Source organism: Rhamphochromis sp. 'chilingali', assembly GCF_963969265.1.
Source record: "Rhamphochromis sp. 'chilingali' genome assembly, chromosome: 2".
Taxonomy (NCBI): Eukaryota; Metazoa; Chordata; class Actinopteri; order Cichliformes; family Cichlidae; genus Rhamphochromis; species Rhamphochromis sp. 'chilingali'.
This window is the reverse complement of record NC_137930.1, coordinates 15,871,812-15,884,645: the sequence shown is the minus strand read 5'-3', so window position 1 is coordinate 15,884,645 and position 12,834 is coordinate 15,871,812. Positions and strand designations below refer to the sequence as shown.

Here is a 12,834-nt window from a genome sequence, read left to right as displayed (position 1 = left end):
GAGGGTTTTCTTGTTTTTTTTAACTAAAGTAAGGTTTTATTTTTTGTCCCCCCAACACGTAGGTTTAGCAATCATAAGAGCCTGTAGCCAGCAGAGGGCAGTAGATGACTGACCTTGAGTATAGCGTAGGATCCTCTCTAGCAGCACTGGGTACTTTGTAATCCTTTGGGTTACCAGCAAGATGCACTCTGGGATTTCCCTCCGTCGCACCAAAGAATTATTCCCTTGTTGCTTTAAAAATGAAGTATAGCAATTATGAAAGATCTAGTGAGGTGAAAGGGAGTGAGTCTATTTTAATTTAATGATTTTTGAAAGCATGACACAAACGTTAAATACCCTGATGAAGGTCTGAAATCTTTTGTTATGTTGTTGGAGCTCTTTGAAAAAGCTGACAGCTTCATTATGGCGGCTGCAGAATTCCCCGTATACCTGCTTCATCTTCTCCCCGTTCTCATCCGTGAACTGCAAAAAGTAGAACCAGGCGACTCAAACATGACCGGTCTAACCACACCTGAGACAAAGGTAAACCCATGAACACCAGCTAACCTGCTGGAGCAAGATGTCTCCTATTCTCTGGATGAGGTAGTTCCTGTGGCCCTGAGGCTGGGTCGAGCTGTGTCGCCGTTCCTTCATGGCGGCAAAGAAGGCGTGGTGAAAGAGGAGCAGCTGGTCCAGACAGGGGAAGACTCGCTCCACCGCTTCGGTGTCCAGCTGCACTTCTTGTCTCATGCCTCGCCGGAAAATCTCGGCCATGATGTGCAGAGTTTGCAGGTGATGAAGCTCGGTCTGCATCAACTCTGGATCAGGGTGGGGGAGGTGTTAGATTTGGGACATGTGCTAAATTATGCCAATAAAAAGCTGAATCTCTTACTCAGTCTTAAAACGGTTTTCTGTGGTTTGACACTTTTACATATGAAATCCTGACACATGCAGAAAGTAAAGCATTCCAGGAGACGCCTTTCACAACAGCAACATCTGCTTACCATAGATTACATCCTGCCTCTTGACAGCTCGTTTGTCTTGCTTCTTGCAGAACTTGTGCTCAACCGTCAGGCTCCATGATTCAGCTTCATATTCCACAGAATCAGCTGATATGTCACTGTGGATGTATGAGTCTGTGCAGTCTGCAGATGGAAAGAGGCATACGAATCACTTTAATTTCTTTCAGTCAGTTTTGTTTATTTTCTGTAACATTTTATTTAGTAAAAAGAGACTCCCTAGCTTCTTTCCCCACAAGTTTGACAAAATGACACCTGCAAGCTCTAACAAGGTGTTCAACTTTTTAACTGTTCAGCATTTTAATTGAGTGATAAAAGAAAGTTTGGACGCTTCTTATCTCACATAATGTTTCTGTACGATTTAATAGCGTAACCTTGAACTACAAAATGTTATGAGAATGTCAACAAAGTGCAGGTTATAATGTTCTCACTACAAGATGATAACAGTGAAAAAAAGCTTCACAGTACAGTGTTCTGAAACCACCTGCAGGATATCAGTGAGGCCTGAGATTTAGAGGGAATCACAGAGAAGTTGTTGGAGACAGATTATACAACAATCCACACTTAAAGTCTTCACAGGCGAAAGTCTGGGATCACATTTTTGATCTTCAGTTGATCCTAGCAGCACTGGGTACCTCGTGATCCTTCGTGTAAACGATCCTTAGATGCCATCAGACCAAAACAAGTCAAGTTTAGTGACTATATGTTACTTTCGGCTGCTCTGGACACACACACACACACACACACACACACACACACACACACACACACACACACACACACACACTGATACACACTCATCCCCCCTCCCTTTCCAAACGCCTTCGATGCTTGTCCCCTCCCGGGGAAGATGGCGGTCGACTGGACCAGCGCAGACATGCTGCAGGACCAGATGCGCTGTCTACACCGGCTCTCTCTCACCCTTTTACCCGCTCCTGTTGCTTGTCTTGTGTTTCTGTGGTGTATTGATAGTCATGTGCTTTTTGTGCCGGGGTGTTTTTTTCTGTTATCAAACTGTTCTCCCATTAGGAGCTCAGTCTGAGTGGAGGTTTTTTTTCCTCCTCTCACTTCATGTTATGTATTTTTGTTGTCTTTTCCTGTCAGCCTACCTCTCTGACATGTCTTCCCAATGTGTTGTTTGTGTAAAGTTTGGTCAGAAGGTTCCTTTATAAGTGCGCATGCGCCATTAGCGTGCTGCCTGCTGTAACCCATAATTTCCTTCGGGATTAATATTAGTATTAGTATTCTGATTCTGATTCTAACTTGTTACAAAGGATCAGCAGGTACTTAAATGTTTAAGCAAGAAAAATCCTCTAAAGTCAGATGTTGGAACTCTGAGCTTAGTGCATTTCATTAGCAAAGACAGAAAATTAAGGGCTGCTCTAACTTTACAAATCCAAGTTGAGGGGGGCATTACAGATTAAAATCCTCACTTAAATATTAGTTTAACTGGTGTGCATAAATTGGCTAGCTGTCTGTCCCTCTGTGTTAGCCCTTTGATGGACTGGCACACCCTCCAGGGTGTCACTAGTCCCTCTGTGACCCTGCACTAGTTAAGTGGTTAAAAAAAAGGATAGATGCATTTCAAATACTGGACAAATTGCTATGATATTCTGCAAAACAGAAAAAATAGTGCAACCACCATTTCCACTAATGGTTTGGCTGAAAGTTGGAATGCACAAAAGATTTTACAAATGCTTCGATAAACACTGAACGTTAAACATAAATAACACAAAAAAATCTGGCACAAAATCTTGCCCCTATCATATAGTCTCCATGAAATAATAATTCAAAAGATTAAAACTAACACTGAAACTAATAGAAATGAAATTAAAACTCAACATTTTTAAACAATAAAGACTGAAATTTAACAAGAAATTCCATTCTGGACTAAAGTGGATTCAAAACAAAAAGTCAAAATGGAAAAAAAACATCAACTAATACAAAACTATAATACTTCTGGTTAGGCAATAACATTTTAAAATATTATTTGTATTGTTACAAGGTTATAAAAAACTAGGAATAGTTTTGGAGAATGTTTTCCCAAGTTTAAGAAGAAAGTTTTGGGAAAAAATTAAAAGCGCCACTCAAAACTTTACTAGATCTCTTAATCATAATCATTGGGGGTCCTACGCTATAAGTGTGTCTCAGAGTTGGTAAGGATAACTGCCCTGTGAATATAAAAGTCTAAAAACAGTGGAAGACCCCTGATTTATTTACAGACTGTGGAATGCATGTTAATGGTTCACTAAAGCTGTGTAAATCTGAGACTTGTCTGACACACGCTACATTTCAGTACATTTTCTTCCCCAAAGCATCTTCTCTCGGATGGTTTAAAAAAAAAACCCTTAAAAAACCTTAAAGTTAGTATTTAAATATGCATTTCACTGTTACATACAATTTTTTTGTATTTGGGGATCCTGAACGCGCCTTTATCACACCTTTCCTACAACTATTCTATTTGAATAGAATTTCTATTCATTGTTTCTATTTAAAAGTCAAATATAATGATCAAAAATGGGTGGAAAGCTACTTTTTACAGTAATATTATAATATAATACTTTAGAAAATAGGAATGTTTTGCAATTATTCTTTGAACACCCATCTGCTTCCAAACATTTCCTGTTTTAATCTACAGTAATGGGAGGAACTGTGATGCCTACTTATATGCCTTTGTCCCCCATAAAAAAAATACTTTCAGTTTCTGAAAAATATTCTTACAGTTTGACCTTTTAAACTGCACTGATCAGCTTTTTCTTGCAGCAGCAAACAATGAAACAGAAACTGATCTGTTTCTTTTTGGGTCTTTTAAACAACAAGCCCTATTCATACCTTACCCTCTCCAAAGGACGACTCGGTGGAGGTGGAAGACACTGGAGTTGGCAGGAGCTCTTCGGATTGGCTGCTCAGCTTCAGGGTATCCGACTCTGTCTCTGAACTCTCAATGAGTTGGCTGTACCAAGAGGAAAAACACAAACAATCGCTACTTCTCGCTATTTATTTCTTTTTAACACAACAAATTGTGTAAACGATAAAGATTAATAACCTTTCCACGTTGGGGAAACTTCGTGAGAGAGACTGCGACACGGCGTCCTTCTTCTCCTTGGGAGTCATGACGGGTAGAGAGGTAGAAGTGGGGATCACTGAGTGAGGAGGGCTGTCTCTCACTGTGAAGTCTGAGGGGGGTGACGGGATAGCAAAGCAAATTAGCCTAGATAACAATAATCATCCCAAGTTTTATAAACAGGAAACTCTTGCATGACATGGTTAAAATCACTGGCGACCAAGTGTTGTAAACTCACTCTGTGGAAGGGATGCTGTCCTGTTCTTCACCATGGACACGGCATATTTTTCCTGATGTTTCTAAGTAATACAAATGAGGGAGTCTGCTTACAGCACATAAACAACCGACAAAGGGACGATCTGCTTTAGGCTAAGACTCACCTTTAAACACGGGGGGACAGATTCCTTACAGCCCTTATGGACAATCGCAGTGCAAGCTGTGATGGAAAAAAACACAATTTTAACGTTTTTATACATGAAGAGAAATTAATATAAATGCTGGTTGGAATTTAAGTTTTACCAACTTGAGCAATGTAGTAGGTCCTTTCCAGAAGCTGGTTTGTCACACACCACACACACCGTGGGGCCTAAACAGGACCCTGTCGCAAAGCGATGTCCATTCGGCTGCCTGTCCTTGCCTTCTCTGTCCTTCCCTTTCCCCTTTGAAAGCCACGCCAGAGACATTGGAGTCAACAAAGAGGCCATACATACGCGAGGCGAAACGTGACTGACTGTTACACCTATAAACTCAAGCCCATGCAGGACTTAATACAAAAGACGATAAACATCTTTGTGAAAGTTTCTATTTGCAGGGTAAACTCTCCAGCATGCGAGCGGATAAACGAGGCCACCAGGAGGACCCGCCTTTTTCCAAACCGTAAGAAAGTCCACTGACACGGAAATGAAGCGTGGTGTAAACAACAGACACAAGCAGGGAGGGCTTCCACTCTCTGTGCTGACTCAACAACAGGGGATTAATCATTAAAAAGGAAAGAAGCTGGACATGTTTGGTCTGTCCCTCTGACCTTGAGTGCTTCCCAGAAACATTTCCTGGTTCGTGTCTCTCAGAAAGCAAAGACTTGAGTCTAGACGTGGGAATCACCCAATGACAGAAATAGGCTCACAAGAACAAAACACGAATGATCCTTTAATCTACGGATTTCATCACACCAAGGTCTACAGAGCAAACACCTGAAAATACTGCATGCCCTTTTAAGGTATTAGACTGAGAGTTTCATGTTGTAGCTAAAGCCAGCTTTAATCTACAACAAGGTGAAGTTATGCGAGTTATTCTTTACATTGTTGTTGTAAGTAAAACGTTTATAGGTGTAACAGCAGGACTCTTTGTGGCTGGGGTTTACCTTGCTTTTGTTACGTGTACTGGACATCCTGCTCTTGAGAAAACTGAATGTGCGGATGACTTTGTACTTCTCCGACTCCGTTTTGGCTGGAATGTTGTATTTATCCAACTCCTCCTCTTCAATTCTGTAGACAGGTTGATGTAAGTAATGCAGTTATTATTATTTTTTTGTGTGTGTTTGTGTGTGTGTTCTGCTTACTAACTGGATTGAAGACATAAATTAGTCACCGTGATCTGATTTCCTTATTCCTGAGTCAACAAAAGTAAACCAAGCATGACAGGTTTGTTGAGGTGCACACACTCTTACATGCAAAAAGTCTGCAAACCTAACGGATACATGACGTGACAAAATAGCGTTTCAGCTGATACTGTGCAGCATGTTGTTTCTGTTAGGGACAGGAACTGAAATAAAAGGCTGTACAAACATTTCTGTTATCTACAGTGGGGGAAATAATTATTTGATCCCTTGTTGAATTTGTCAAATAAACATTCTCTAACTTTTACGGTGGTTTCCTTTTAAAGCAAAGAGACAGAATATTGAACACAAATTTAGGAAATATGTCAAGAGTTATACACTGATCTGGATGTTATTGGGTGAAATAAGTATTTGATCTCCCTATAGCCAGAATTCTCTCTGTGAATTACAATCACTCAGTCAATTACACATTTTTTTTGTTGTCAACCAGTTTTTTCATTCTAACTTCTCCACCACCATGGGCCTGGCCAGTGAGCTGTCAAAGGACGTCATGGAGAAGATTGTAGACCTGCACAAGACTGAAATGGGTCATCAAGAACACCACACACTACAATGCAATGACTGCAACGATCTCCTGCTTAAAAAGTCACATTTAAAACCCTCTCCTAAGTTTGCCAATGACCTTATAAATGAAGGCTTGGTAGAAAGTGCTGTGATCAGATGAAACTAAAATCGAGCTCCTTGGCATCAGCTTGACAGAGAAATGCTGGGTATGATCCAAGTAACACCATCTCCACAGTAAAGCATGGAGGTGGAAACATTATGCTTTGGGGCTATTTTTCTGCTAAGGTTACAGGACACAAGTGCACTAAAAAACCAATGAATGAATCTATATTGTACCAAGCCATGTTTTGCTTGGGGATCAAATACTTATGACAAGCAAATCATTTTTTTGGTTGATATTCAAAAAAATGATTGAGACTGTTGCCAGTTAGAAAACTTCAAATTCAGTAAGAGATTAAATAATTACTTCCCCCACTCTACAAGCACAGACCAAAAAATAAGTTCTCCATTTCTGCAACACTTTGCTGTGAAAGCAGGTAAAAAACAACAACTAAGAACTGTTAGAAGTTAGAGACATGCATGACAAAGAAAGACATTCGATGCATATTGTTAAAAGATCCTAATTCTGTTCCTGTTCTGCTGTTAGAGGAAATGTGGTTTGTTGACAGGAGGTACACGTGCTGTAGGTTTTGTTACGTTTTTTAACGGTTAGTCTTTTATGTCAGATGGTTAATGACGCGGAACCAGGCAAACAGAGGTGGATCCCCCACATACTCTTTGAGAAACTCAGACAGGGTGAGATGTTGTAGGGACTCTGCCAGCTCCATGCTGCCTTCATCATCAGCAGACTGGGCACGCTTACGAAACTTGATCTCCCTGTAAAGAACAGCGCCATAACACACCATGTTTATAAATTCTCTGCCACTAGAGTAGCTTTGTATGAGTCACAGTTCAAAATAATCCTTATTTATCCAACACCGGGCTTTGGTAAAACAAAAAAACAAAAAAAACCAAGAGTTTTCTTCTGTAAACAGGAGAGCTGAACATCAGATTGGCCCTCTCTGCTCCTGAGATGATCACATTAAGGATATCTACTCTCTTTGACATCATAGAGATCCTAGAGTAAGGAAAGCTGTGCGAGTGAGTGTTTAGGGCAGTCAGAATCCCAGGAATTTGTCTCACAGGGATTACTTTTGCATAGTTTGTCATCATTATACAAAACTATGAGCATCTGCCATTGTTATAAAACATCCACATAACCAGAAAGTTGAAGCGCAAAGTAGGTCCACTTAAAAGTGATTGATAAGTAATATCAATTGGCTTTTCTTCTTTAATGGAAGAACTGGAAACTGTGCTTTCATATTTAAATCATAAACATTTCAACTCAGTGATGAAAAACACAGAGCAGCCTTGTGACACTGACAAAAAAATCAGGTTGGGTGTAGAGCAGGGTCACATTGATATCTCTGCGTCACTACCGCTTTTGTCCCTAGAAAAAAAAATAGATCAAACACCAGTAATGCCAAAGAAAAGGCTCTGAGTCATCAGGACAAAAGAGCTTCACAAAAACCAGCAGCCAAGTTCACAGAGCGCCTGCTGTCACCAAGCAACCTGGTCATGATAGTTACCTACATATGCTGCGCTTGGGATTGCAAATTTATTGACGCATACGGCACTTTCAATTAAGAGCTCCAAAAGGTCACATCAGTTAGTGCTAGGAAACAAAAGGAGACAGAAAAGAGACCCTGGAACACAAAATGATCCTAATAACGTTGAGTAAATTAAATGCAAAGTATAAATACCTTTTCTCATGAGACTGATCTGATATACTGGAGGCTCTTGGCTCTGTGAACACAAAAAAGGGGAAGATGTTGCTAAAGTTGAAAACAATAAAAAATAGATTATTGATAACCCAAAGAAAAACAGCAGGTAAAGTAATATTTAGACTAGGCAACAAGTTTTGTTGTCAGATTTATCAGATTTTATTTCCATTCTAGAGAAGCTGTTCAGTTTCATATGACAACATTTGAATACAGACACAATTGTTATGCAAAGCAACAAAGATGGTCCTCAGGTATCAAATCAGGACAGGATGATAATATGAAAAGCAGTAGCACAGACAGACAATCACAAGTGCTGACCCGCCAGAGACCCACAAGCAGTCATCGCTGCTGCGAAGCGAAGCTGTGTCGTGATTACGAAAGCCATACACAGACACAAAGACAAGCCAAGGTTATTACAGTTTGGTGATTCTAATTGAATTCTCTTTTTTAACTTTCTTTCTAATTTCTTGTTTCATGTGTTTTGATTGAAGAGCATTCGAGTATATTTTTACATTTTGCTGGTTTTTTAGGTTAATATGTGTTTTTTCTAAAGTCCGTATAAAACAAGAATAAATGTTTTCTCAATTTGTCACATCGCATAAAGTTGTGTTATTAAGTGTTTAATGTATATGATTAAAATATGATGAACAAATGAAGAAACTCAAGCATTGAGGGCATTTGCAAAGACGACAAAACTACGCCCATCTGTGGGAAAGGTGCAGCCTCTCAAAAGTTGAAATACCAGTTGTGATTTGGTGAATGCATAACAGAAAATAAATGCATCCTAGCGGCAGTTTTAGAGTTTAAGCCAAAAAAGAAATTCCAGGCAACAATGCCCTACCCAAGAATCAACTTTTCCAGCAGACTGGTGTGTGGCCAAGTAGAGTAAGGCTGTCAGTAACAAAGACCCAAACATTATTTGGTAGTATTTCTTTGTCTCTCTAGAGTTAGATTAAATTGACAGATATGCTCCAAGCCATCTAAGTTGAAGTGGCAGTCATTGTGTAAACTATTCTCAAATTTCAGGTTCATGTTTCTTTTGTAGTAGTTTATATTTGCACACGAATAAAGACTGTACTTTTGTGCTTCGTGGGGGAAAAAAGAATTTAAATATGATACGCATCCAGCAGGCAATGTAATATTACTATAGGTTACTGTTACTAATTGGTTTTCCCTCATTGACAATTTGCATTTTTTGCTCAATATCAGCCCTAATTACCCCATTATATAGATTTTAGGCTAACATTGAACCTTAGTTGATAGTAAATAGCAAGCTATCATAGTACCGTATCATCCCAATGGAGCACTTTGCTCCCAGACTTCTAGTGTACTTGTGGTAGACTGGGAGGCAGAGCCTTCAGCTTTCAGGCCCCTCTTCTGAGCTCCCAGTTGAATTTAAGAGACAGACACCCGCTTTACTTCAAGATTAGGATTAAAAGTTAAGAGCTGGGTCAGGTGTCCCTGAATCCTTGCTTAGTTACGCTGCAATAGGCCAGGCTGCTGGGGGCTTCCAGTGATGTATTGAGTGTTTTTCCTTCACACTTGTTTTTATACACCAATCTGAATTTAATCATTAATTATTATGGACCTCTTTCACAGTGTGTCTTTTGTGCTGTCTCCCTCCACTCACAGGCTCAGAGAGGGGCAGCCGTCTGCTGCCATCTGGTTCCACAGGAAGTTTCTTCCATGCAAATGGGACTATTTCCCTTCCCACTGTCGCAAAGTGCTTACGGATAGTGGGTCAACCGATTGTTGGGGTTGTCTCTGTATTATTGTAGGGTCTTTACCTTACAATATAAAGTGACTTGAAGCAACTATTGTTGTGATTTGGCTCTATATAAATAAAATTGAATTTAAAATTAAATTGAATTATATGACTATTACTGCTTTTTCTCCACATTATTACCAAACTATTACCATGTTGTCACCAAGTTTCAATATAAAATTCTATCAAATTATGACTCAAGCCATTTTTCTTTTTTTTTAAGAGTTGAATCAGTTTACAATAATAACCTTGACTCGCCCCTCCCACACATATGCAAGCATTAACAGTGACAGTGGCATGCAGGCTTTGCTGGGCCTTAGCACAATGTGACGGCTGCAGGTGTCCAGTACTTACTACCAGGGTGGAGCAAAGACAGAGATTTAGACAGAGAGAGGGCCTGAAGAAGAGATCGGCTGTGGCTGACACTGTGGTGCACGGCATCTACAGGGCACAGTGGATAGAGGAGTGCTCATAGATCAACTAAAGACACTTGAGACTATCAGCATGTACAGTCAACTCTAAGCTAAAAGCTGTTAAACAGTACTTAAACTTTAATTTCATTCAGTTTCGTAAACTTGTTTTGAATAAAAACTACTAATAACAACTATGTAAAGAAAAACCTTAAACTTTGATTGACATTTGGGGAAAAAAGTGTTTGCTTGTTTTTGTTTTTTAAATGGTTGCCACTGTTATGTCTACGCATTTCATATGAAGCTGGAGGCAGCAGCCAGTTACCAGCTGGCTCACCATTTTAACAGGAAACAGCTAGCCTGGCTCTGCTGGAAGCTAGCAAAATCCATCTAATTTGTTTAGTCCGCACAAAGAACACTGTTTAAAAATGATAAATTGTGTTTTTCCAGGAGAAGTTTTCTGCCAGACTATTTCTTGTCTAGGTCTGGTACACTCATTGTGATGTCAGGACTCCAGAAATAACTGACTCCAGCCAAGAATTTGTCTGTCACATATAAGCACCCCTTTTATTAAATGCATAACGTACTAATTTGTGAACTATAACTGTTGCAGGTAGATTAGCTTACACCCGCTGTTTCCACCTTTAGATAAAGATAGATATTTTTTCTCTGTACATTTATTTACTATACAGACAAGAGGCTGAATGTTCTCAAATGCAGGAACGTGAACAAGCATATTTCCCATTCAAACCACTAATTTACTTAGAGTTGACTGTACATTATATTAGTTGTAAGGCTATCTAGTTCAGCTGATCTGTCACTTGAAAGCTAATTTAAAATTAGCTAAATAGAATTCTCACCAACCAACGATGTGAGACTACCCCATCAGTGACAGACAAAAAAAGCAAAATAAAAAGGTTAATTGGAAATGTTATTAGTCATGTGTTAAACTTTTATCATGCTCAACGATCTGAGCGTTACTAACCGGGGCTGATATCTGAGGCTTGGTTATCTCGAGTAAAACGAGCCGGACGTAAGCTGATTTTGGAGGAGTAGGAATATGATCGCAATCGAAGGCCCTCGTCAACCAGTTCCTACATGAGAAACAAGTAATGTTTGAAAGCATGAGTATAAAACTTGTAGAGCACTTCATGTACGGATAAGCCGAAGTACTTAATGAGAGGATGGTATATTACTTGTGAAGTGGGTTCATATGCTGATGCAGACTGGCTGCGGGTGCAAGTGAGATCAGGAGAGGGAAGAGGGAAAGTTTCCTCTTTGTCTTCACTTCTCTCCACATCGGATGAGAGTGGGGAAAGTGGAGACTTTGGCCCGACGCTTTCTTCTTCACTGTCCACTTCCAGAGCCACCAGACTGGGACTGGAGTTATAAATGACAAATTAGTTAGACACTATCGGTACACACAACGCACCGGAGAAGACATCTGATTAATACCTGAGGTCACAGGTCTCCATTGGTGGACTGCCTCTCTGATCGGCCTGCTCGGAGGAGGCGGGACGGATCAGCCTTGTGAGGGCCAGATCGACAGGTGAAAGCAGGGGAGAGCCGGATGCAGAGGATGGGTAGAAGTCTTCTGAAAAGGGCGGAGGGGTATCGGTGGCTAAAAGAATTTCCTCCGAGTTGATGGTATCCCATAAACTGCCATCTGTCCCTGTACTGTACCTCGTCACTCCGCTGACATTGTATTTAATGTCAACATCATTCGCCTGAGGTGAAAACATAAGGCGGGACAGGAAAGAGCAAAAAGAAAGAAATTTATTAAGCAGCAAAGCAAAAACTGAAATTTTATAACTAAAAAGAAAGAGAATGACGTATGACCTGTGCGATGGTGTGGCCGCTGCTGTGGATCGCAGAGAGCAGAGGGTGGGCAGCTTCCTGAGTGAACTGGCTCTGTACTTCACTGGACGGCATGCGATCTCCATTTACTATGACAAGCATAAGAGATTCACTTTGGTTTAGAATAATTCAAACAGACTACTTCTTCTTGTCACACACACACACACACACACACACACCACTTTCTTAGTAAAGATCAACTACTGCACACTCTTGATTACAATAATTCCTCCCAGCATCAGCCCCATCAGCCAGAAACTAGAGAGAGACGGCTCTCAAGGGCAGGATAAAATAATCAGGCGACTTATCCACACAAACAAATCAAGGAAACTTCACCATGACGTGGTCAAAAAAGCATGTCATCAAAATAGACCTTTGAATCATTTTTGCTTCTCTCTCCTGCTTTTTTCTGTTATTTGAAGTCTTTTTTTAACCATAATTCAGTCATCCTATTGCTTAAATGTCATGGCTTAACACGCATAAAGCAAAAACGTGATGACCTTTAAGGGGTTGTTTTTATAGAAACTTCCACATATGATCCTTTCAGGCAGCCTGTTTGTTTTCTGAGGGGGGAAAAAAAGCAGATTACTGATTTGCACTGAGTCATGCTCACTATCACTCTCTCTCTCTTTCCTTCAAGTGCTAGGTCAACACAGTGTTTATGAACACTCATTCTTAGCAGTATTCAGAAATACAGGCAGTGACCTTGGTTAGATTTTAGATTTGAGCTCATAAAAATCCAATGATGAAAAATAAAAGAAACAATGTTGCCAAAGTTTTATATCCATGTGCATGGGG

At 40.1% G+C, this 12,834-nt stretch overlaps 1 protein-coding gene across 5 annotated transcripts in view; it reads right to left on the bottom strand.

The window, feature by feature from the left end:
• The window catches only part of arhgef28a (Rho guanine nucleotide exchange factor (GEF) 28a), a 54,036-nt gene that overhangs the window by 15,458 nt on the left and 25,744 nt on the right, over positions 1–12,834 (bottom strand). For 2 of the 5 annotated variants that reach the window (XM_080866211.1, XM_080866212.1), the window contains exons 10-26: positions 12,019–12,125; positions 11,635–11,906; positions 11,376–11,559; positions 11,165–11,273; positions 10,124–10,210; positions 7,984–8,026; positions 6,956–7,057; positions 5,423–5,546; positions 4,586–4,721; positions 4,443–4,498; positions 4,301–4,361; positions 4,045–4,174; positions 3,836–3,951; positions 984–1,124; positions 547–797; positions 337–462; positions 114–231 (exon numbers count right to left, since the gene is read on the bottom strand). In XM_080866211.1, the coding sequence (XP_080722337.1) occupies positions 114–231; positions 337–462; positions 547–797; positions 984–1,124; positions 3,836–3,951; positions 4,045–4,174; positions 4,301–4,361; positions 4,443–4,498; positions 4,586–4,721; positions 5,423–5,546; positions 6,956–7,057; positions 7,984–8,026; positions 10,124–10,210; positions 11,165–11,273; positions 11,376–11,559; positions 11,635–11,906; positions 12,019–12,125 (2,163 nt within the window). The remainder of the gene's footprint in view (positions 1–113; positions 232–336; positions 463–546; positions 798–983; positions 1,125–3,835; positions 3,952–4,044; positions 4,175–4,300; positions 4,362–4,442; positions 4,499–4,585; positions 4,722–5,422; positions 5,547–6,955; positions 7,058–7,983; positions 8,027–10,123; positions 10,211–11,164; positions 11,274–11,375; positions 11,560–11,634; positions 11,907–12,018; positions 12,126–12,834) is intronic. The other 3 variants (XM_080866214.1, XM_080866213.1, XM_080866215.1) reach the window with 3 other exon arrangements.